Genomic DNA, 25869 nt, shown 5'->3' with positions numbered 1-25869 from the left:
ATTATAATTACGTGTAAGACTCTGTGGTACAGATTAAGCATTATATTCATTAAGAAACTGGGAGAGGAGGCCGATGAAGTGCTTTCAACGACAACTTCCCTTCCTACCCACACCGCCATCTTGATTTGCTCTCCTACTTAGAGCGCCAGCACCCACCTAGGGACCCACGCCAGACACCATACAATCATCCTTAGCTGCCTTCTCTCCATGTCTCCCAGACGGAGCCACCTAAACAGAACTGAGTACCTCACTCGTACCACCATCCGCCCTCCCCAATTCCATTAGCGCAGATCCTCACCCGTCACCTCACGTGAGCTTCACCTTCAAACCCTTCCGCCTTCCACCCAGGAGCCAGCACTGCTTGCCTAAAACAGGGTGAGGTCCCATGACTCTGCTAAGTACAAGCATCTCACGGTTCCCGGTTCCGAGAGAGACGTCCAAACCCCCTTTCTCCTGGAGAACACGGGCCACCCCAGCCCCACTGGGGACTTGCTTCCACCCTCTCCACCTGCTCACGCTTCACACACTGGCCACAGAGAACGGCCCGTGCCCTTTACACACTGGCACATCAGCAGTGTGCCGAGTCCATGTCAGTGGTCTTTTTAGGAGTCTTTTCCTGTTAGACAGCGAGCCCCCTGGGGCACAGAGCATGTCCCGTTCCCCTTCGGCCTCTCCGTCTCCTTTGCGCCACCAAGGGCTCACTAGACCTCTGTTCACCTAAGGAGTCGGGGAGACAGGGCCCTACTGCACGTACAGCCTTGAAGATGAAGGGAGGAATAATCCCCTCCAGAAAGGAAGACAGGTAAGCATGGGGCAGGAATTCTAAGAATGGACAGGAGAAACAGCTGACCACAACTTGATGCAAGAAGAAGAAAAATGAGGAGGCCGTATCTCCACCAGAGCCAGTAAGAGGAAGGAGGCCGTGCCTTCCGAGCCATCCCCGGGCAGAGGGGCCTTCTCCCCGCGCCCCTCAGAGACAGGGGAGAAGACGGAGAGGAAAGGAACAAGCACGGAGAACTGTACTCGATTTAGCAGAGAGGAAAGGAAAGCTCATCAAGTGCCCTCACTAGGGCTTACGGTAAAGTACTGCGGGACCGGAGGAGGCAACCAGACACGCGGCGCGGCAGGATGCCCACCAGAAGCCCACGTTTCCTTCCGCGCGCTGCACTCGGCTACCGACCCAGCCTGCTGGAGCTTTCCATGACCAGAGGCCCACTCACATCCGAGCACACCGACGAGATCAAGAGGTGCTTGTTTTCCAAAGATAGTGGAATTAGAAACGAATTCAGATTTACCCTAGTCCCAGCTTTCACATTCCTAAGACCCTGCTCTTCAGGCTCTGGCCAAGCTGACGCTTATCTTCCTTCTTACACTAGAACCACTTCTTTGGTTCCTTTCAGTGTTCCTCATTCACTCTACCATCAGGGGCACTTTTGAAAATTCTTTTCACTCTTTCAATATTATGGGCTGTCAAATTACTTAATCCTCTAGAAACTGGTAAATAATACATAAGCTTTAAAAATCAACTTTAATGACTATACTTCTTTCTTTTTGCCAAATATTTCTACCTATTGATTTTTTATTACCATACATTTTTCCAAATAACCCCATTTAAAAATTCAATTCCTTATTGAATATACTCAATGTATCCTTCCACTAGATTCTCATTAGTTACAAAGGGGAAAATAGTGACTTTACAATGGATAACTAATCATCATAACTACTGACTCTTCACTAACATAACAAAGTAATCACTATCTGTCACCATATCTAACTGATCAAAGTTGACATCACCAATAAAGAGACATATCAATACGATGTCCCTTCTGATACAATGTACTAGGAAGAACAACATCACTTTTTGGGAATTTCTACCAAAATGCAAAGCCTGATTCTAATCATAAGGAAACATCAGACATACTCAAATTGAAGGACACTCTACAAATTAACTAACCTATACTCATCAAATATGTTGAGGCTGTAAAAGACAAAGGAAAGAATGAGAAACTGTTCTAGATTACAGGACTTTAAAAGAGATGGACATCCAAATACAACTTGTGATCTGGGATTTTTTTCATATAAATGGTATAACTGGGAAAATCTGAAGAAGATCTGTAGATTACCTAGTAGTTTTGTATCAATGTTAATTTTTTGATTTTGACCATTTTTCTGTGGTTATGTAAGATAATGTCCTTGTTCTTAGGAAATACACACTAACATATTTGGAGATCAAATGGCACCATGTCTGAAATTTACTCTTAAATGGGCAGAAAAAATAAAAATGTGTATACCTCCGTGTGTGTGTGTGTGTGTGTGTGTGTGTGTGTATCCTACATAGGTATGTAGACAGTAAGTGTGTGTGAGAGAGCGAGAGAGCTTGAGAAAGCAAATGTGCTAAAATGTTAACATTTGGGGAATCTGGGTAAAGATATATGGGAATTCTTTTTACTCTTTACTTTTCTGTAAGTCTGCTATTACATCAAAACAAAAAAATTTAAAAAGTACAAATTGAGAGGCAGAGACAAGATGGCAGAGTAGAAGGACGTGAGCTCACCCCCTCTCACAAAAACACCAAAATCACAACTAACTGCTGAACAACCATGGACCAAACAAACCTACAAATTGAAAATAAAATACAGTAAGATTCCTAACATCTCTAGTCCAATTATATATATTTTTGTGTTCTTAACTATTGGCAATTACACACATTACTGCATAAATATTTTAGATTGTATGCAAATTTCATTTACTATTTGTTTTCAAGTTACTAATGAAAATGTTAAATAAAAACAAAACTTTCACCAGCATTTGCAGTTCCCCTCAACACATACAGCCCAGAAATCAATATATTATCCCTGCTCATTAGTCTTTCTTTTAGTCAGGGTTCAACACATGTAAACATTTCTCTTTAGGCTCAGAATTTGATAAGGAGGTTATGGAAAAGACAGTTTTGATGTATTTGTTTTTAATACACCGATGATATTCACACTTGCAATCCTACCTGCCTCTCAAAGGGGCAGACTGGCGTGGTGGAGGGGAGAGTGGAGGAAGTCAGATACAAATGATGGAAGGAAATGGGTCTACAGCTCGTGGTCCTTGCCCAGGGTCCTTTGTCTGGCTGAATGGCCTGCTCCCTGGCCCCCGACCAAACTCCTGAACTCGCCCAGAACGCCGAGAATCTTACTCTACCAGGAACAGGTTCGCTTGCTTCTTGGAGCTTCCCTAGTCGTTCAACCCAAGAATTCCTCACACCTCAGAAGGCCCAGGATCTTCAATTGCCCTGCCCTACGATCTAGTGATTACCACGGATCATCCTGAACTGTGTTAATCGTGCGTGCGTGTGTGTGTGTGTGTGTGTGTGTGTGTGAAATCCTCCCGAAAGACAATAGGCAGGGGTCATTTCTCCTATTCTTTCATACTTTTCCACAGAAACTAGTGTTTACACTAACAGGGGCTTAAACAACTGCAAAGCTCAACACGCCCCAGTATTTCCAGAGTAAAAATGGGGGAAAGAACGGCCCCTGAGTCACCTTGAAACGATGCTTGGAGAGGATGGTGAATGTTTCTGAAGTACATTTAAAGCCTCCAGAATATAAGTTTGCATTTGCACAATACAACTTCCCTTTGCAATGAGAACTGGCATACATTATTTCCTTTTATCTTATTAGCGTGATGGGATTTGTTCTTGATGAATCCATAGCACTACAGTTACTCATCATCATTCCATTATCACTACAGGTTTATAGATTTTCCCCTTTATTACTCATTTTATTTTTTCCATCAAGTATATTTCATATACAAGATAGTAATTACCAAGTTCTCTATTCCTTACACTTAAGGTTTGCCTTTTTTTCCCCTGATCATAAAAGCAATAAGTGCCTACTGTTGAAAATCTTGAAAATACAAAAAGTGTGAAGGAAGTAAAAATCGCCCATAATCAGTGATAACATCTCAATATATTTATATATACTTTAAAGGAAACTAGGACAATTATATATGATTTTGGGTCTTGCTTCCCTGTCTATTGAACTTTCTTCGATATCCTTAAATATTAACTAAGAACATTATTCTTAATGGCTACCCAGATTTCCACCACATTTTCGTAACACAGTTGACTTAATCCCCTCCTTATCTTTTAAAAGATGTGTGGCAGAGGCTCCTATCTGCCTTCCTAATAACTGCTCTTCCTTGTGACAGAGCACTCATTTTACTCGGGGCGGCAATACCCCCAGTTAAACTCTGCATCTCCCAGTTTCTTCTGTGCCCAGAGAGTGTCATGTGACCAGTTCCAGCCAATGAGATGCAGGAGGAAGTAACTGGGTGATGCTTTGGGGAAAGCTCTCTGAGGAAGCGAATTCAGGTGGTACCTGTGCTTTCCCCTTCCCGCTTCCTCCCGCCCAGAGCACGGATGCAGCGGCCACCCTGAGACGACGAGGACAGCTGTGTGGGAAGATGGAAGGAAGCTGGGTCCCTGCTGACCCTGTGCGGCCTTCACTCCTGCACTCGACTGCTCTCCTCCCAAGTCTGCTTACGTGAGGGAAAATGAAGCCCCTAATTCATGTAAGCACTCTTGGGGTGCCTCTGCAACTCACAGCTGAATGCTGTGAGATAAAAGAAGAGATGTATTTTTGCTTCCCCACCTTCTACTGTCTTCATAGTCTACACAGCTTTGAAAATATGGGACTAAGACCTCATATACAAACTAGAAATTCTGTGGAATAGCCAGGTCTCTCCTCCTCTCATGGAGGGCTGCCTAAACTGTGGGTAAGAGCCTGCAGGGAATGACATGGGCCTGCGTTTGCGCATTTCTACTGTTCACACAACCCCAGCTGACAGTGACCAAGAAAGCTGCCCCTCACTGGTTCAAGTCACTCTCATAAGACAATTCCAAAGTGACAGGCTGCTGCGCTGTCACTGGTATACTCTCCTGCCTGGACATAGCCTGCTGGGCACAACAGATGCCTGCAAACCTGGGACAGCCTCTGGCTCTGGCTTTCCTTCTCAGAAGACAGACTTGGTTTGGGAAGCCTTCCACCCAACACAGCTCCTCATGGAAGCCCCCAGACCCCAAGGGAACCTGTATGGAGCATGCGACCGCCCACACAGCCTGCCAGGGGCCAAGTCATTCACTCACGCTAGCGGCTGGGTCGAACCCTCCTCAGTGCAGTTTCTGCTTGATTCGAGGAACTGGAGTCTCAGCCGCCACTAGGAAAGCTGCTTCTCTACTGATGAACCCCCCCACCCAACAATGGCAGAGAAAGTACTGTAAAACCTCAACGTATCCCAGAATTTCAAGACTGGTACGTATTAAGGTTAAGTGAGCTACCTGCTTAAGTCACGTTTAAGGAGATGACAATGCTTTCATCCCACTGCTTTAAAAAATGGCTGAAGTGCGCAAGTCCAATTTCCAGCCTCGATGAGAACACAGGTGTGAACACAATGTCATCATTCCCAGGCCATGCGACATCCCACCTGGTGTAGGTGATGGGATTCCAAACAGTCATGCCTCCATGGGGTTTTCCAGCCACGGACGAGAGGGAAGACTGAGCTGAGGCCAGGGGGGACTCCAGTCCACACCCAGGTGATTTGGGACAATTCACTTTGAAACAAGCTTCTTTTACTGCCCTAAACGGAAACTGAGCCAACAGTCCCGTTCCTCTAGGATCCTACCTGCTCTGTTTCACCATCATGCACAGGACAGTTTTCCTACCCCAAAAACTAAAGACTATTTTTATCCCAACTTTGCTGTTTCATAAAACATACACAACACCTCAGGGATTTTGACCTAAAGTAAGCCTTCAGAATATCCAGGTTCACACATTTCATTGTTATGATAAGGGGTAGAAGAATCTAAGCAAATTCTATTATTCTCTATAAATTTAGGCTTCTTTATAGCTAGAAATGGCTTGGGGATCCAGACCGTTTGAGAACCATGATAGAGTAAGACAAGAGTTGAAGCTTCCTCTCTCTCTCTTTAATGAACACCAAGAGCTCCCCATGGCAAGTGTCTGCTGGAGGGGCCGGGAAGCTTAGGAGATGCCGGCCACGTTTCAGGGTTGTCACGGCATGCCCCGGTCAGACCACTGTCCCCAGCCATGCAGCCACTTCCTCCCCACGTGGGCCCTCCCCTTAGAGAGTTTATTAACCAAGTGCTTGGGGGTTTGTGTATATTTATATTACCTCCTCTTCTCTCCCCTCTGTTCTACCAGGGCACGTTGGGGGAAAAAGTTATGATAAACTTTAATAAAAACAAAATTAAAATGATTAAACCTTTCATATCCGTTAGAGATAATCTCTCTTCTGCTGGCTGGTCAAATCTGGAAGAAAACAAATGCAAACCATAGCCTGCTGCTGCTCTCCAATCCCGGTCCCCACCTCCCTGCCCCAAAGAAACAGACAGAAAAGGCTGCCTGTGGCCAAATTTTTTAAATAAATTAGATCTGTCCTCACACACGGCAACCAGGTGTAGCTGAAACATTCTTTCCAAATATCCATGATATATACCAACATCCTTCCCTCCAGGGCCCTTTCAATGCGAGCCTGACAATCCCAAAGGGACCAGGGCCGCGAGCGGGGAGGAGTGACCCCCGTTACTGAAAAAGAATCACTATTTCCCATTTTAAATTTACTTAGCCGTGTAATACTGACTCACAGAAGGGAATGAAGGCCCTGCACCTGCACACCATCTACTGGAAATACACACACGCATACACACACACCCCAGTCTGCATTCCTGATTAAAGCAAAGCCCAGAGAAAACAGTAGAGTAGGGCACAAATCTTCCTGGTCTTATGTGTTCTAAGGGAGTCTTCAGATCTGCCTGGGGTCTGGACACATGTCCACAGAGAGAAAAAATGGCTGCAGAATTAGATCAGGCCTGTCTGTCAAAGGCTGGCTAGACAGGCAAGTCAGAGCGAGGTCATCAGCCTCCCAGAACGGGATAATGACCTCTGGACACGCAGCACCAGGGACACCAAGAGAACACAGGTGGGGCTTCCCTGGTGGCGCAGTGGTTGAGAATCTGCCTGCTGATGCAGGGGACACGGGTTCGAGACCTGGTCTGGGAAGATCCCACATGCCGCGGAGCGACTAGGCCCGTGAGCCACAACTACTGAGCCCGCGCGTCTGGAGCCTGTGCTCCGCAACAAGAGAGGCCGCGACAGTGAGAGGCCCGCGCACCGCGACGAAGAGTGGCCCCCGCTCGCCGCAACTAGAGAAAGCCCTCGCACAGAAACGAAGACCCAACACAGCCAAAAATAAATAAATAAATAAATAATAATTAAAAGGTGCTAATAATTAAAAAAAAAAAAAAAAGAGAACACAGGTGTTAGGGCACTGAGCACTTTCTGGATTACGATACTAAGTAGTGAAATGGAATTCTTGTCCAGGAAATACACATCACCCTCTGACACACCAAGATGCTGTGTGGAATGTGAACGCCCCTCAGAAGGTGGAGGGCAGGAGGAGACGGAAGGTTATTACTTCGCTCTAGTCATCCTGACACGTACCCTGCCCAGAGCCAGTTTCTCCTTCCTCACATACGGTGTTTACGCTGCAGTAGAGACAGCCCTTCCTCGAGTCTACAGGACACGAGTCTGTCCTGTGCTTCACACTTGTGTGATGACTCACCAGAAATGGATTTTGTTTTATGAAAAAACCGCTGACCCCTGGGCTAAACCAGAGAACTCCAAAGAGCTACGCTGATCCCAGAAAGTGGCTTCTAAGCAGTTCAAGGTCAACGTAGTCCCTTCTCCTTGCGGTCATCCTGGCTCACAAGCAGCCTGCAGAGACTGCACCCTGTGGTGCCCCCTCTCCTCCCTGCCTGAGGGGCTCCTTTACTTGGGGGTGACGGGGAGGGAGACAGCTCACATCTGTACAACAGTGGACTTGCAAGTCAAGTTTCCATGGTAACCTGAACAGTGGAAGTCGCACTGCCACTCCCCTGCTTTGACCTTTCCCATCTTGATGGGAGCAAATTCCAAATCCCCCTGCATCCTGCCAGGGTCCACAGGACCGGGCTGCTTGGACCACAGCTCCTGGCTCGCCAGCCCTCTGCCCGCCTTCCCCGCTGCTCCTCCAACCAGCCGAGGGGCTGTGCACTTGCTGGGCCCTCTGCCAGGGCTGCTCCCACTCAGCTCCGATGTCACCTCCCCAGAGACCTTTCCGGAGCGCCTTATATAACACCCTGCCCCGCCTGGCTCTATATTTATAGCACCTTGCACACCTGACATCCTCTACTTGTTTATCTGGTGTCTGTCTCCCCCTTACTAGAGGGAAAAGTCCAGACTTTGCATTCTCTCCCTGCGGGCGGCTTTCCCAGAGCCTAGAGCGTGTGTGGCCACACTAAGGGCACGCCCATGCGTGCAGGATTAAAGAGCTCCACTTCTGGCCTCAAACCAGTCACTGCTTCCCCTGCCGTGGTTCTCTTCTAAAAGAAGCAAGGCAAGTCAGACACTGTCTTCCCCCTACTTGTGCCTCATCTTCACCTCTTCATTTCCAAACTCTTCAGCACTTGCCCATCCTCCTTATACCTTCTTTCCCTCCTTTTTTCAAAAATCACGGCCCCAATTTTGATTTTGTTCTGAATTTAACTGCCTACACAGACTTCATTGCTTTGTTAATAATTCAAGACCCACCAACCCAAATTCCAGCTCACATCTACTACGAAATCAGCATGAAAATGTCTGGGGCGGACACACGCTCGCATGGCCGATGGCCGGCCGCACCCTCATCTCTTAAGCGCCTCACACAGTTCCCGGGGACGGGCCGGGAACCACTCCGTACAGACTCCCGCCCAAGCCCACCAGGGTAGGGCTGCCCCTTCCATTCTGTGTGGTTCCTCAGTCCTTCTTGGATTGACTCACACAAGAAAATCACAAAAGGGTTTTGAATATTAGGAAAACCACGCACACCATTTCCAGTTCTCGGAGAAAACCGAGGCTTACGCTCTGCTGGCTGGAGAGTCACAAATAACTGCTGCCCCTTCTCTCACCTGTCTGACGGGTTTCTTCATTTCTACCCTGAGAGGATCCGGCAGTGGATTATACTCCTTTCTGGATATGAAGAACCCTGTCCCTGGGGCAAAGCGCTGCTTGTCCCTTGGCTGAGTTCGTCAGCCCACAGGAAGGAGGCAAGACACACCGGGAAGAGCGCTGCCCTGAGCCTCCGTCTACAGCAGCACCATCCGTGAGAAGCTCCCGAAGGACATGCTTTCCTCTGTCTGCACCGTCTAATACGGCAGCTACCAGTCACACGTGGCACTGAGCACAAACAGTCTGGAACAGTGGGAACCTGGAGACTTGAGACCTATGATGGCTGAGAAGCAGTGAACGTGCCTTGCTTTACACTCTTGCAGAAGAAGGCCCTTCTGGAGGTCGGCCGTGAAACCTGCACCCCAGATCCGCATCTGGGAAAGAGGAGGGCTGGGGAAGAGGATGCACCTGCCCTATGGACACGTGTGAGGGGTGGGCCCTAAATGAAACGGGTGAAAACTCACACACTGGGGCCTTCACCCTGGAGGATCTGACACAGATAAGGTAAAAACCACGTGGAGTCAGAGTCCTGCACGTACTTCCGGCAGCCGAAAAAATGCTTTGGATGGAAGCCCAGCCAACAGACACCATATAGAATTCTCTACCAAAGCAGGTCACAGAAGGTGGCAAGGTCTAGGGGGCGGGGGTGGGCACTTACTCCAGCCAGGACAAAACCCAAACAGGGCCACTGAACACCATGCACAAATCCACAAGGGAGCCGTGCTTGTCCTTGAAAGCACCCGTGGGTGACAGGGAGGAGTCACTACTGCTACAGATCCTCCCACAAGAGCCTCACACGTGACAGCCTACCGGAGAACCCTCGACAAGCGCAAGCTGTCCCGAGGCGCAGACTGCCAAGTTTCACAGGCACGAGACTATCCCTGCCTGGGGCTGGCTGTGTCCTTGGGGCTCATCAGTGGAAGGTTTGAGCAGAGGCTGTGCCAGGACAGGTGAGAAAAGACTCCTGGTTCAACGAGCTCAGTGGGCACAGTGCTCTGACCCCTTTCCTGACCTAACGAGGGGACTCCTCTGGAGTCCCCGGCCAAGAAGCTTGCTCTGTTTCTTCACAGGCCAAGGCCCTCCTCGAGGACCAAGCGCCGGGAGCAGGAAGCTACGGAGGGACCAGCAGGTACTGACAATGCTGCAGGAGGGCTGCGTCCAGGGTCTCTCCACCGCCCTCCGCCTCTGCGCCCAGCTCCACCTCCCGCCCTCCTTCCACATCCAAAAGGACCACAGAAAAAGAAACAAGACACTGGCCTCAGATGTCAGATAGTCAACGTTACGGCCTGAAATGTGTTCCCCAAATTCATACGTTGAAGCTCTAACCCCCAACACCTCAGATGTGACTGTGTTTGGAGAAACAACTTTAAGGCCGTGATTAAGTTAAAAGTGAGTGTTAGATTGGATTAGGGCTCACCCCGACTGATGTCCTTATAAGAAGAGGAGATTATGACGTACAGAGAGACACAGGGCTGAGCACAGAGCAAAGGCCATGGAAGAAGAGAAGCAGCCGTCTGTATGCCAAGGAAAGTGGCCTCAGGAGAAACAACACCTGCCAACACCTTGGACTTCCAGCCTCCAGAACGGTGAGTAAATTAAGTTCTGTTGTTTAAGGCACTCGGCCTACGGTGTTTTGTTATGGCAGCTCTAAGCAAACTAAGGCAGTCTGAAAGGACAAACTCTGTCCTAAGCAGAGGATTTTAAACCGAGGAAAATGGTGAGAGAAAAGCACATAGATTCTTTTTGTGTCTTCATGAGAGGACAACAGATCTGGATAAAACTGAGTTAAAACAACAGACAGGCTTTTTCCAAGAAAAATCACATACTGTCCAATTTTTAATATTCTAATTAGAGCAGAAGTCAGGGATCTTTTAAAAGCAATAAATAGCTCTTTTTATTAACAAACACACAAAAGGTCTCAAGATATAGTCTTGAGGTATAAAACTATAAAAAGCCCTTTAACAACCACTCTGAAGGATACATCTTTACAAAGTCCTTCCGAACTCCCTCAGAACTGCTAATGGATTAGGCTAAAGTGGCAAAACCAAAAGTAAATGTCTATTTGAAAACATATTTCTCCCATACTGAGAAAAACTGAGGGGGGAAAAAAAAAAGCAAAAAGAGAAATGGGAAAGCAATCAAGAATACAGCCTACACAGCCTGGCAGAAAGCAGGTGGCAGGTAGGCACCATATTCTTTAAAACGGAAGCCAAAGAGTTTTATGGAAAGTACAGCCCAGACCCAGCCTGGACCTGCAGGATCCCAGCGAGGAACCCAGGGCCAGGGTAAGTGTCTCATGCGCCCTCACAGCCGGCCAGCGCTGTCCGTCAGAACCTTCTGAACTGTTCCAGAAATCTGTTCTGTCCACCAAGGTAGCCATGAACCACATGTGACTAAGAAGCACTTGAAATTTGGCTAGTATGGCAAGAGAGACTGCACTTTAAATTTTTATTTAACCCTAATTAATTTAAGCTTAAACAGCCACGGGGGGGCTTGCGGCTGCCGCGCAGAGCGGGCAGACAGAGAATCTCGGGGAGCCTCCATGCTGCTCTCAAGGGGGCCAGAAACCCAACCACCAGGGGACTCTGGACAGCGCTTGTGCTGATTTGGGAGGCCAGAAAACCTTCCGCTGCTAGTCAACGTTTGAAAAAATCATGTGGGACTCTAATTCTCCTAATTGGGTCACAGTTTGAAGGGGCTTCTTTCCTTAACATCTATAACTCTGAGAAGAAGGCTTTGAGCTATTTCTGTAAGCAAAGAGACAGATGCATGTTCTACTTCCCTGGCCCCCTACCAAGGTCAGGAACAAGTTTAATATAACTAGCCCAAGAAATGGATTCTTTAGACATTCCTAAAGGCAAAACAGGTACAAATCTTCCTTTCTCTTGAAAAATTACATTTGGGCAGCACAGGAGGTGTGAAGTGCAGCGGCTGGGACGAGGATCTGCCCACGTGGTGGAGGACAGTAGATGGTGACCGCTCCATCCCGCTACCGCCATCCCCAACCCACAGGAAGTCCAGGTGCACAACCCTAACCCCAACCCAGCGCAAACACCGACTCACGGGCTAGCTAGCCCTGTTCATCTGTCAAGCTGCAAACTTTCAGGCTCCTTGGATACCCCTTTCAAAGGTGACTTGGCAGAAAAGTTTCACTGAAGTGATACTTGGTGTGTCACGACATTCTCTGTCTCCCTTGGGGATCCCTGTGTTTCTGGGCTCTCTGACATGCTCACAACCCTAAACAGGAGACCCCTAACGCTCACCCTCAATACCCCCCCTCCAAAAGGACCCCCAGTCTCTCCTAATTCCAGTTACCATCAGCAGGCGCCTTTTTTTCTTTTATCTTTTTGCCCTGCCCCTTGGTATCACCCTCCCTGGAAGGGAGCAGCCAGTGTTGCTACCTCTCAGAGTGGGCAGGGCAGGGTGGCGATAAGGGCACACACCACTACCTACCCAAGGGGACAGCACGCAAGACAACTAGAGCCCCCAGCTGAGGACAGGGCTAACCGGGCAGGCAATGTCTAGCCATACATACAGCCCAATATATAGGCAACGTATGCTCCAGTGCTATATACTGAAATAAAACCCAAAAACCTCGACAGCTTTGACCCTGCCATAAAAATAAAGCAACTAGGAAATGGTGGATCCAGAATATCAAAGGGCGAATAAATGATAATCATTGCAACTCAGGTTACTGCAGCCAGATCTCAGATAATTTCTAGAAGGTGGAATGTCTTGGTACAGATGCTCATCTCTTCTGGCGAAGACAGAGGGGAAACAGAGTAGGTGGGAGGTCGTAGACCCTGAACCCACTGCCCAAGGACTATCCTGGTGATGTCACATCGTCTCCAGAGGGACCCCTCTAGACCAGGAGCACGGGACAGCAGTGAACCAGCACTCTGCCCATGTCCACCTTCCAACACACCAGATCATTAGCATACTTTGCAGAGAGCAAGCAGAAGACTTTAATTGCCCTTAATTACCCAGTTCAAGAAAGCTCCTAGATAATGGCTCTTGGACTTCTTGCCTGGTATCCACGTAATTTCCCTGACTCTGGCTTCATTATATTCCTAGCTTAGAAGCAACAGCCTCTCCAAGATGCCTCTTCATAACAGACTCTGACGCTCCAGGGAAGACAGTGCCATCACTACAAAGCTGTGTTGTATGAAGAGACAGAGCCTTAGCTTCTACACTGGCCTGGGGTGTGGGTGTCTGTGTGTGTATGTGCACATGCACGCCTGCACATGCACACATATGTGGTGGGAGGAGGGGAGGACACACTAGCATATACTTAGAGGAAGGACTAAAGACAAGGAATATGTAATCAGAAGCCATCACAATTACAAATGTAAATGAACAGGCAATTGGCGCTGACCTTTGTAGATTGTTAGAGGACTAATTAAGGCAAATCAGGAACATCTGTTCCAACAGAAAAACAAGACAGTACACACCCTAAGAAGTACTCCTGTCCTCTTCATGTAGATGCAAAATGCAAGCAAATCAGACAGTAATCAAACTACGTATACTTTATATTGGCAAACGGAAAACTATCTCCATGAACAAAAGACAACCAAGGTTCACCCCTTGGTTTCTTGTGAGCAATTTTGCTAATACCTCTGTCAATGAGCTCCACCACTATTTGAGCTCTTGCCATGTGCCTGACACTCTATTAGATCCCACCCATGAAACAGCCAGAAATGCCAATTACAAACTATGCTTAGAATGGTTAGTTTAAAAGCTTTAAAAAAAATTAGAGTCAAACTATATGCTATTCTGTAAACTCCATTTTTCATTTAACAATATTATATTCTCTTTCCATGTCGCTACATAATGATGTCTCTTTATCCCTGCACTGAAAAGCAGCTTTCTAAAAAAGCACACTGAAATTCACAATCTTTGTCCAAACAGTCCTTCATCAGGGAATGGATGTAAAACAGATCAAGTCATACTTTCTCTACTCCTCCATGAGTGCTTAAATTTTCAGTCACCCCGATTTGTTCTGACGTTCTTTTTACATTTAACTTTTCTAGTTAGAAATACTTTACCCCTACTTTTTCCCAAACCCCATGGACAAGACACATAGAAGGAAAAAGGAAAGAGCATAACTGTTCTGGTTTTATGAAAACAGTGCTTCAGAACTGCAGAACCGGCCACAACATATTTTAGTGCTATAAGAAAAATTACAGTGAAATTGCATATAATTTAGCCATTTCCAAAAAAAAAAAAAAAATGCCTTTCATATTCAGAAGGCAGCCTTATGCCAATTTTGAAAAATCAAAACAAAAACAAATGAGAAAGTGGAAAACAGTACATTTTCTTATTCTCTTAAACTGTACGAGTTAAGCAGAACTCCCTGGAAGTTGGTTCAAAAAAATAACCCATCAAGTGAAGCCGGTGAGTGTTCCAGTAAAGGCTGTCACCAAAACCACATCATCACCTGGCCAGCTGTGTCTGCCTCCCTGACCCCAGGAATTCACTACCTTGAGCGCCAAAGATGTGTCAGTGAAGGAGGCCGCCGTCTTCCGCTCCAAGCAAAATATTCCCCTAAACTCTGAATGAGCGCGCTCTCTGTAAACTGAGCCACCGTCCAGTTGCCCCGGATGCCTGGGCTGGCATATTATGCAGTGTATCCACATCAAAAGCTGAGAGGAGAGCAGCAGCTGTGCCCCCAACTCAAAGTCTTGCACATAGTAGGTGCTCAATGAAGAATCATTAAATTACTTCCGTGCAATGTTCGGAGGTCGACGTCTCCGTGAAAGAAGGAGTTAAGGCGAGGGTAAGAGAAACAGGAGGAGGAAAAGGAGAGGAAGGCTGAGAACAGAAACACAAAGCACCTCTTGTCTTCTGGAAGCCCAGGGCACTGATAGAGTGAAATTAACTACAGTTTCACCCGGGAGCCAGAAATGCCTTCTTAATAAGCAAACAGGGAAGCTGATCCTACACACGATTCACCTACGAGAGCTTTCCATCTTGCAAGAGCTTCTGGTCAACTAAGGGGAAGCAAACAGCCGAAGCCAGCAACTGGGAGATATAACCCAGGGTGTGGCCACAACAACAGGCTTTCTCTTCCTTTATCTGTGTGTGGGGATGAAACAGAAAAGCCAAGTCCCAACAAAGTCAGGAGAACACTTGCTCTTGCAGAAAATACACTCAAGCCACAAATGGAAAGACCAGGTCACACACTAAAAATGTTGGGATGCAGTGAACCTCATCTAGTTTGGTTACTTTCTTTTCTCTGAGATGTATAATTCCAAGACTTTTTTTTTTTAATGGGAAGGCCGTGTGTGTGTGTGCACGCGCGTGTGCGTGTGCACATGTGTGTTTGTAGCATGGACAAAGACCATCACCCTCGGTTAAAGACAACATAATACAGGACTCAGGCTGCCCACTGATGCAAGGGTGAAGCTTGACCACAAGCAGGACCGTGTAGGGGAGGGTGGACTACTTATTAGCCCACGGTCAGCAACCAAGACTCAGTCCTTTGGTGCAGCAGGGCAGGACCTAGATGCTTTACGTCTGGTCATGAGGCCTCTCAAGGGGTTACAAGGCCTGTGGTGGGTGTAAATCCCGGCCACTGCCACAAAGTTCTGAAGGGCAGAGGAGACCTTCACAATTTCTCCTTCTCCACACTTCCATGTGGGTTGGCAGGCTACGTGGTCAGCCTGACTGATTGGAAAACACGTGGGCTTAAGTTAACAAGTAAGATTTGAAGAAGTGATATTTCTGTCACCCACTGGGAAGAATCCACGGCGGAGTCCACTCCATCAGCCTCAGCAAGGGAAGCCCTGCCCCCTGCAGAAGGCGACAGGAGACTAGGGTCTGAGGTCCTGGGCTGACAGGAGGAAAGGAAGTTATTTCTCATGGCTTTTGTGTAAAACTTTCTTGTATGTGGACAAGAGAGGAGGAAAGAAAAGGAAGGAAAGGAGAGAGAACACCATCGTTTAACCAGACAATGACAGAATACCAGGAACGAAAACCCTAGACAGCGCCACCGTTTGTACGCAGCTTAGAGTCAGAATAGGCAGGGCTCCCGAAAGGTGCCCAAAGATTCCCTGAGGCCGCCCTATGCTATGTGAATGATGTTTCCAGCTGAAGATTAGTGTCCCAATCCTTACGTTCCAGAGGAGAAAACTGGGAATACAGGCATATCTCAGAGATATTGCAGGTTCGGCTCTAGAGCATTGTGATAAATCGAGTATTACAATAAAGCGAGTCACACGAATTTTGTGGTTTCTCAGGGTGTATAAAAGTTACATTTACACTATACTGTAGTCTATTAAGTGTTCAACAGCATTATGTCTAAAAAATGTACATACCTTAATTAAAAAATACTTTATTGCTAGAAAATGTTAACCATCATCTGAGCCTTCAGGGGGTCGTAATATTTTTTGCTGGTGGAAGGTTTAAAATATTGCGAGAATTACCAAAATGTGACACAGAGACACAAAGTGAGCAAGTGCTGTTGGAAGAACGGGGCCCACAGACTTGCTCCATGCAGGGCGGCCACAAACCTTCTATTTGTAAAAGAATGAAGTATGTGGAGCACAGTGAAAGGAGGTATGCCTGTATTTTATAAAGTCTGTGTTTACAAAACTTGAAGCTGATGACCTTCAATGTATTAATTCTACTAGGCCCACAATGTCCCTTTTCTTGAAGACATTCTTCCAAGAAGTTTTTAACAGTCAATTCCCGGCAGGAGGGAAAAGGATATATTTTAAGATGAGTTATCTTAAAGGAGTTTCTAAAACAGAACCGAGTTACTGTTAATGCCAATATGAGTATTATCTAATAATTTGTCCCTTTTGTCATTAGTAAAGAGTATAAATAAACGTAGCTAGAGCGTACGAGTGGGAGGGGTGCAGGGTTGGGAGGGAGGTGGGTGGAGAGCAAAAACATGACTCCAGGCCAAAGACAATACAAAAGGATTTTGAAATACAGAAAGGAAGTCTATCATCTAGACTAAAGTTGCTCATACACTTCGGGAGGAGGAAAAAAAAAAAAACCCTAATACGCATTAAATGAGAGAAACCCAGAAGGCAATGGTGTAAGAAAGCAATTCCAGAGCGACTGCATAAATAGGAGTATTACATTATAAAACAGGGAACTGTCTGTTCCAGTCCATAGACCCCGGGTGAAATGGCAGCTGTACACTATTTAGTTTGGGGCACCTCATTAATAAAAAGGGAATTCTGAGCAGACTGAAAGAAAGAATTGAGGGGCGAAAGGGACCAGCTTTTAGCGGAAGATTGAAACAATGATGTATGCAGAGCTCACAAAAAAAAAGAAAAAAAGAATTTTAAACCCTGAAATAAATAGGTCTGAGTATATTGGCAGAGGAAGGAGAATCCTGTGAAATGACTTAATAGCAGAATAATAGGGAATGGCAGGCTCAAACAGGACAAAATGCCCCAGTGGGGAGCAGGGATTCCCACAGCTGGATGGCACTGGCATGTCTGTGGGTGCTGGGCCCCGTCCCTGGCTCACACGCAGAGCCATGGGGTCAGACACGAAGCACAAGCCCCAGAGATTAAGACTGAACTTTAACCAAAAGAGGCATTTACAATACACATGGGAAGGCACAGTCAGTCTTGCAGTGACCTGGAGGTGACAAAAATCATCCTGGTACCCACACAGTACTTTCCCTAAGCAACAATTCAGACTGACTGCCGGGAGGACTGGCCCCTCCTCTGTGATAATCCTACTCTAGCAGGGGGGAAGCATTCTCGAATTTTGGTATATTCCATCACTGGAGAATCCGGTTTCATTTATACGGAAAAAGGGAGCAAAGCTACAGCCAGGTGATGGAGACAAGAGCCATGGGCAGAGGGGTCCATGAGGGCTCGGGAGGGATGTCTCCAGGAGGAAACAAAGCTAACAGATAAACTGATACAGCAGAGCCTTTGGAGATGAGAAAATATCTACTCTGGCAGAGAGTTAGCTATGAATTAATCATAGGTACCTAGAAAACCAGGGAAAACAAAAAAGTTGTACAAGAAGGTAAATGAAATTATAAAACTCTACATGGCTCAGTTGTGATTAATATTTATAGAGTCAGAATAATAAAAACACTGAATATTAATATGCCCCCAAATTATTAATCATAATGGAAGATGAAGGGAGGGGAAGATTGAGTGTGTAGGGCGCCGGGGTGTGTGGGTACCGTGTCTGTGTGTGTATGTGTAAGAGAGAGTGCATATGGATTATGGGGGGTATGTGTGTGAGTGGTATGAGTGTGTGAGCTTGCACAATGGCATACTAGTAAAATCCCCATCTTCTGGAGTAGAAAGCCAATAGATAATGTGTACAACTTACCAAAAAAAAATTTTTTTGATCAAGAAATAGTAGTAGAAGCTCGTTAAGAAATATGGAAATAAGTAACAAAAGGAACAATTAAACTTGAAAGGCGGTGCTCTGGGGAATGGGACTGGCAGGGGCTATGCCATTTTTCACAGTAAGGTTTATATAACTTTTTGCCTTTAAAAACTTCATAAAAATGTGAATGACAACATTAGGATTAAAGTCCCCACATGGCCACGACATGTGAGAGGCTGAGAGGATGCGGTAGGCAATGGAGAGACCAAAAGGCCTGAGTCTGCAGCCCGGCTAGGTCATTCGACAGCATGCCCTCGGAAGGAGAAAGAGGTCTGCAGGGGAAGTTGTGAGCCCAGCGTGTATGAGGTGGCACCCATGAGAGGTCCAGGAAGCTGTGTGAAGGGCACGTGCCAACACCAGGAGACAAAGTTTCAAGAGGCTGGGAGCCGAGGGCCAGGCCTAGTGCCTGGGTGATGACGGCACGTAGGGCAGCCTGAGGACCACGAGCCGGGGTGTGGGGCGGGGGCTTGGGGGGTGGCGTGGAGGATAGTCCAGAGCAGCAGGAGGACAAGAGAGAAACACGTCCAGGGAAGGGCGCTTCCAGAAGGGAATGGGCAGCAATTTCAAAGACCACAGAAAGAAAAAGGCTCAGCACGTAGCCACTGGGCTCGGAAAATCCGAAGTCAGTGGTGACCTTCTCAAGGATGGTTTGATGACGAGAGGAAACGGGCTATGACAGGCTGACGTGTGAACAGGAGATGGACCAACACAGAGTGTTCTTTCAAGAATCTGAAGATGCTGTTGGAGAGAGAGTGGAACACAGGATTAAGGGAGGGCTTTAACCATAAATGGTTTTTAAAGAGACAGGTGACTGTCCTGTGTTCCCAACCAGAGAGAAAGGGACTGGAAGGGTGAAAAAATAAGAGAGAGGGGAGATTCTACCGAGTGAGGTCCCGGTGGGAGTGCGACTCACACAGGGAAGGAAGAAGGGGACGGCGGGTGAGAGGACACGGTGGAGGTGGAAGTGTGGGGTGAGCTCCCCTGGAAGGTCTCCCCCCTCTTTGTGAAGTAACAGCCAGCACTGAGCCGGGAACAACTGGGTCGCTCTCAAATACAATCACAATGTTTATAACAAACACATGTTTCGATCTTCTCTGAAGTTCATTCTTACAGACCAGACTCGAGGTCACACACTGCCCATTCTCAACACTGAGCAAGACATCGTTTAGCGTTTGCTTTATGTCGATCTGAACCAAAACACTGAATCTAGAGCGCACCTCAGAAGAATGTGGGGAGAGGGGACAAAACATCGTCTGTTGGCTTGCTCCCTGGGCAGCGGCTTGTGACATCTGAAGAAAAGTGTGGTGCTAAGTTCCTTTAAAAAATGGGAAAAGCAACAATCCCTGCGTGTCCCCTTCAGAACACAGCGGTCACCTGTGAGGCTGGTAACGGACGTGAGGGCCAGCTGCACCAAGCCGCAGCCCTCAGGAGGCCACTGCCCGGGCGGCCCCAGGCCTCCCATGCCCGCGAGACCACTCACCGGGGTCGGTGGAGGGGCACCTCCGGATGGTGAAGATCTGCCCCAGGTCCTCGTCCTCCTCCGGAAGGCCCTTCTGCAGCCGCTGCAGCTTGCGCAGGCTCTCGCCGCGCTGATGCTTCATGGAGCGCACGTGCTGGATGAGGTTGAGCTTGGCCTTGGTGGAGTACTTGCACAGGACGCAGTGGTAGTAGCAGCTCTCGCCCTCCACGCCGCTCTCGTGCTGCTGCAGGTGCTACAGGGGTGAAGAAGAGGGACACGCCTCGGGTTAGCCACTCCCAGCCCACCATGCCCTGGCAGCAGCCCAAGGACCCCTCATGGGGGTTGCTTGGTTTTCCCAGCAGGTCCTTCCCCAGCAGCTCTGGGGCCAACTTGCAGATAACAGAGTGAAGGGCTTCACCGGTACCAAGCTGGCTCTCGTTCCCGTCTCCCTCACACGCGTCAGCGTGCTGAAAACGCTGACAGATCCGACCCTCCCAGTATAAAACTGGTCTTCCTGGCACAATAATTAAAGGTTCCTCCTTCCACTCTCCAGAGTGTCCTGCTTTATTTAGAACAGGGGTCGGCAAGCTATGGCCCAAAGGCCAAATCCACCCTGCTGCTTATTTCTGTAAATAGGGTTTTATGGGAACACAGCCACATCTGTTAATTTGTGTGTGGTCTATGGCTGCTCTCTAAACACCAGAGTTCCAGAGTTGCAACAGAGACTGTTCGGGGCTTCCCTGGTGGCGCAGCGGTTGGGAGTCTGCCTGCCAATGCAGGGGACACGGGTTCGAGCCCTGGTCTGGGAAGATCCCACATGCCGCGGAGCAACTGGGCCCGTGAGCCACAACTACTGAGCCTGCGCGTCTGGAGCCCGTGCTCCGCAACAAGAGAGGCCGCGACGGTGAGAGGCCCGCGCACCGCGATGAAGAGTGGCCCCCGCTCGCCGCAACTAGAGAAAGCCCTCGCACAGAAACGAAGACCCAACACAGCCATAGATAAATAAATAAACAAATTAAAAAAAAAAATAGAGACTGTTTGGCCTGCAAAGCCTAAAATCTTATTATCTGGCCCTTTACGGAAAAAGTGACCAGCCCCTGTTTTAGGGGATGGTCCACATAGTCACCTTACCTGTATAGAATCTTAGGTCAGTAACACAGAGCCAAAGCTGCTGTTTGGCTATTTCACAAGAAAGATGACTCAAGTTTTTGTATTTAGAGCTACAGACTATTCGGAGAACCCAAAATTAGGTTTTCCCCTGGATTAAAAAAAAAAAAGACAGAAAAATAAATTTCTCCAGACTAGTTTCCCTGTCAACATCTCAAGGTCATTTGGCTTAGTGCTCAGATGGTCAAAATTACACTCTGTGTTGTGTCTGTGTCAACACAGTACTCTGATTTCAGAACACAGAAGCCCCAGAGCTGGCAGGAAGCAGGCACACACAGGAATAAAGTCTGATGCACAAGACAGTGGAGGCCATGGAAACAGTTAGCCGACCCCAGACTTCTGCATTTAGGAGAAGGCTTAAAGATTATCCAAGCACAATGTTCACATCCCTTCGGGGCCTCTTTGAGAATATAGCTGAAAGCTATGGACCCTTTTTATTAGCAATTAGGGAACTGACACGCTCCTGGTATAGGAAGGCCGCCTTCTCCATTTCAAATGGTTCATTTTAGGGGAAGAGGGAACTTTTCTATTGGGTGCACATAAAGCAGGAGAAACAATTCCAAAAAGTTTAAGTGGTTGACCCAAGGTAACCCAGCTAGTCAGTGGGAGAGAGAACTAGAAGCTGGGTCTCACATCCCCCAGCATCCTTTTGGAGGAGGAAGTTCAGATAATGTATTTTATGGGCTCATGTTTCCACTTGTCCGTCCCTCTTTCTCCTCACCCTCATCCCCACCTCTAGCCCCCAGAGCCTGGCCCAAGGGACCACACACAGTACACGATAAATGCCTCGGGACGTCTTTGTTCGGCCCCTCTCATTTCTGACCATACTTGCTCTATTTGATGCCCACGCCTGATAACTGTTTCTGGTCCTGCTTGGATATCTTTCTTGTCCACACTGTATGGTGAGACACTCAGAAAGCACAGCAGTCAGAATGTCCTGCACTCTGCCTAATACTGAAAATACCAGAGTGGCCCTAGCAGCACTTCCTATTGGATGACATGGCTCTGAAGCTCACGTGCTCACATGCACACATCCTATGTTCACGGAAAAAGTGTGAACATTCCAGAAGCACGTTTGGCCCTCGTTGGAAGAGGAAATACGAATGCAACAATAGAGTGCTGTAGAAAAACTACACTACTATAATAACTTTTGCTCTGGGGCCAACTTGCAGATAACAGAGTGAAGGGCTTCAGTGGTACCAAGAGAGAACAATCCCTTCTGTCCTCGAAATGGGTGATTTAAACACACTCAAGTGCAGAGCCTTGGAACAAAGCAATATCCTCCCTCCCTGCCCCGGCCCCGTACTAGCTGTCCTAGAACAATCACAACCAGAAGGAGTTTGAAGAACTAGCAAGCTCAGTGTTAACTGTCAAATTATAACAACTGAAAATATAAAGCTACTTTTCTTGAAATAAATTTGAGCTGATTTTTTTTTTAATCGTTTATCTTCAGTTTGCTGCCTCTGACATAAGGCTCCTCACAGAGGATTTCAGGAGTATGGAAAGCACCAAAGCAACGTTTTCTGGAGGCTGCAACCCTGGGGAGAAGGAGAGTCTGAGGGGCTAGGTGGAAAGGAAAATGATGCGCTCGTCCATGCTCCTTCTCCCCGACTTCTCCACAGGGACCCCCGAAAGTCAAAAACTGCACCAGGATATTCCTGGGAGCAAGAGTTTGGCTTGGGATTGAGGAACAGGAAACTTGTACAGGAGCCAGAAACTGCTGTCTTGGATCACTAAGACCAAAAGAATGACATTTATTAAAGTTTCAACAAAAACTGACTGAATGAAAGATAACAGGGAAAATACCCATGGCATCTAAAGCAGTAAGCTCTGTCGAGGGATTTTGGTGGTATCATGAACTATGAAATCAGAGCAAGTACCATTAATGCCCTAACCCCAAATTCTCATTACTTTCCCATGAAACAGGACTTCCTTGCACTAAAGCTCTGAATCTTAAACATAAAATTTTAATATGGATGTGAGGGTTCTTTTCCAAACAGCTGGGGTTTCCAGTCTCTGAGCCAGAAGAGAGAATAACATGGCCAAAAAGTGTTGGATGGGAGTTGTCAGATGTCAGATGTATTTTGTCCTCAAATCCATGGGTTCCTGGGTGACAGGGCTGTATAAATCCTGAACTAAAATAAACATGATACTGGGGACTCCTGTTTAAAAAATAACTGTATAAGGATGATGTCCCCAAACCACTACACCTGACTCATGGTGGTCAGCGGCAGTCTCTACTGCCACCAGGAATTCTTCTGTCTGCCACGTGAGAACCATTTTGGAAGGGAAATGGTTACATGCTACAAATGGTAGAGAAAAGAATAAAAGGAAATGCGGAAAACAGAGCCACGGCCTTTCCCACTGATCCCGGTGCAGGGAACATTTTAGGGTCCTCTCTTAGAGACTTGCACAGAAGCATAATTCAAAATTCCAAGCTTGCTTTTGCACTCCAAGTTCATTCTTCAAGACATACACACAAAAATCCAGAATAAACTATTTCTCCATCCTAGGAAACACCTGCTTATAAAGGTTATACCCAACCCAAACTTCCACTCACAACTGGAGTCTCTTGAGGTCTACCTGCATGTGACAGCTCCTGTTCTCACCACATCTTGTAAGCTCGGTAATTCTCAGGCTGTCCAATCTCCAGCAAACGGGGGCCCAAAGCGAGCAGCAGGGTCCTGGGTCCTGACTTCTGTGACCTACTCCACACCATCTGGTCATTTCCGAGGCCTTGAGTGGGTCAATGCCCTGACCTTGTTGGCCAGGCACCCTCTCCTTCCCAAGATGCCCTGGCCCATCCCCAGAATTCCACCCTTGGAACCTGCCTAATAAGACGCAGCAGGAGGGGATGGGGCTGCAGAGGCCGATGAGGACTCCACGGGGCAAGCCAGTCAGCCAAGGACAAGCTTTCCCTGCAGAAGAGAGTAGATGTTTTCATCTGGAGAAAAGAGGGAGAATGATTTGTTCCTGTCCCAGCTAGTTAGAATACCCTCAATTGGGATCACAATGTATTTAATTAAATTCACTGTAATATATGGAGAATCCACCAAGGCACAAATCCCAGTGGAACACTCAGTGGAGGAGCTGCCTGCCTCCTTTCAGAGTTCTTGCTCTCCTCTGCAGGCAGGAAATTCTTCTCCCACGCAGACACTGGACTCCCCCAACACTCTCCCCCTCACAAAGGCTGCCCATCCTTGGGAAGGAGGACCCAGGTCTTGTTTGGCTTTTTCCATTTATTTCTTTACTCTGTGCTCAAGATTCTTAACTGCTCACCTCTATCGGGTCAGGTGTGCAGTTGAAAAAAGAAAATAGAACAATAACTTCAACTGTGGTTAGTGTGCTACACGTGGACCCAAAGAAAACTGGCCACTGAGCCCATCAAGCAGGGTTTGGTTTTGGTTCAATTCTAAGCATCTACAACACATGAGACACTATGTAAACACATATACACACACACACACACACACACACACACACAGAGACTATGCCCTACCCTAGGGCATGACCCTGCAGGTAATAAGGCAGTGATGGTGGTGACTTGGCAGACAGGCCAAGGGATATAAGGAGGGCACCCCTTTAGTGTGAATACCATTGTGAGAATACACCCTCCAGCTGGACCGGTGAAAATCACTGGCTCACTCAAGAAAAATCAACATCTACCCACCAATGAATAATGAAGAAGCAGGACCAACTAGTAAATCAAGAAAGGGAGACCTACCCAGCTAAAGAAGAGTGGCAACCGAGGTCCAACCAAACTCACTCGGTTCAGCCAGCCTCTCCTATAACCCTGAACCCTGAACCGCCTAGGGTTTCCTTGTTTTCCCCCAATCTCACTGGCTGTTTTTTAAAGTGCCTGCAAAACACTGGGTTATATGAACTGCAAGTGTACTGTTGTTTCCACCGAAAGGAACTTCTACACGTGGCAAGAGGATTTACTTCCTGAAAGCTCAGAGAAGTACAAGGACCCACAAGAAGGGAATAAGTATCCAGTGTGACTCATAAATGGAAACGGAGAAAGAGCCCAACAAACTCCAACTTCTCCAACTGACCACCGTGCGGCAGAAAACAGACTGTCCTCACAGCAATCGAGCAGCAACTGGATTCACACACACTAGGTGGGCAGCACCTGTGCTGGAAATGAGCAAGCGGGGCTCCCTCACACTGGTCAGGGACCCTTTCCTGTCCATCTGGCCGATCCTGTCGGAGCATTTATAATTTAAAACGCTCGTTCTGTCCTGGTTTAGCTGGCAGGCGACACTCCTGTGCGCCTGACACGGAAACATCCAATGTCCCACGTCTTCCCTTCTGGGTCTGGTTCCGAGGGAAGAACTTGGAAGAGAAAAGACCTCAATACAACAAGAGGTGCCTTGAATAATAGGCCTGGCACGTGAGGCCGAGTGCAAAAAGCAAATTAATAATTAAAAAAGAAAGGAAAGGAGCCAGCCCGCGTTATTTGTGGGATTCCACCCCATTAACATGTTGGGCTCGTCCACCCTGGCCAACGAATGAAAGTCCAAGAGACGAAAAGAGGGCTCTTGTTAGAAAATAATTCATCGTGAAAATCAAAAAAATGTGTTCCTGTTACTTGTTTCCCAGGAAAACTAACCAAGTTCTGTCAGAGGACATCGATTTCTATAAATCTGGAGGGGCCCTGGCTCCCTCCTCCTCCCCAACAATAGGAAACTTCTAACATCTGGTTCTTCATGCATGGAATGCAAAATATTGATCAGGTTTTGTCAAAGCCTCCCCTTTAAAGGAGAAATGGACAAAGTACACTCTGACACACACACACACACACACGCACACTCACAAATGAAAACACACGACTCACAA

At 47.3% G+C, this 25869-nt stretch overlaps 1 protein-coding gene across 2 annotated transcripts in view; it reads right to left on the bottom strand.

The window, feature by feature from the left end:
• Window positions 1-25869, bottom strand: part of ZFHX3 (zinc finger homeobox 3) — a 252681-nt gene that overhangs the window by 82850 nt on the left and 143962 nt on the right. For both annotated transcript variants that reach the window (XM_036833736.1, XM_036833735.1), the window contains exon 4: window positions 19885-20116. In XM_036833736.1, the coding sequence (XP_036689631.1) occupies window positions 19885-20116 (232 nt within the window). The remainder of the gene's footprint in view (window positions 1-19884; window positions 20117-25869) is intronic.

Source organism: Balaenoptera musculus, chromosome 19, assembly GCF_009873245.2.
Source record: "Balaenoptera musculus isolate JJ_BM4_2016_0621 chromosome 19, mBalMus1.pri.v3, whole genome shotgun sequence".
Classification (NCBI taxonomy): Eukaryota; Metazoa; Chordata; class Mammalia; order Artiodactyla; family Balaenopteridae; genus Balaenoptera; species Balaenoptera musculus.
The sequence above is the reverse complement of the archived record's forward strand: the minus strand, read 5'-3'. Positions and strand labels throughout refer to the sequence as shown.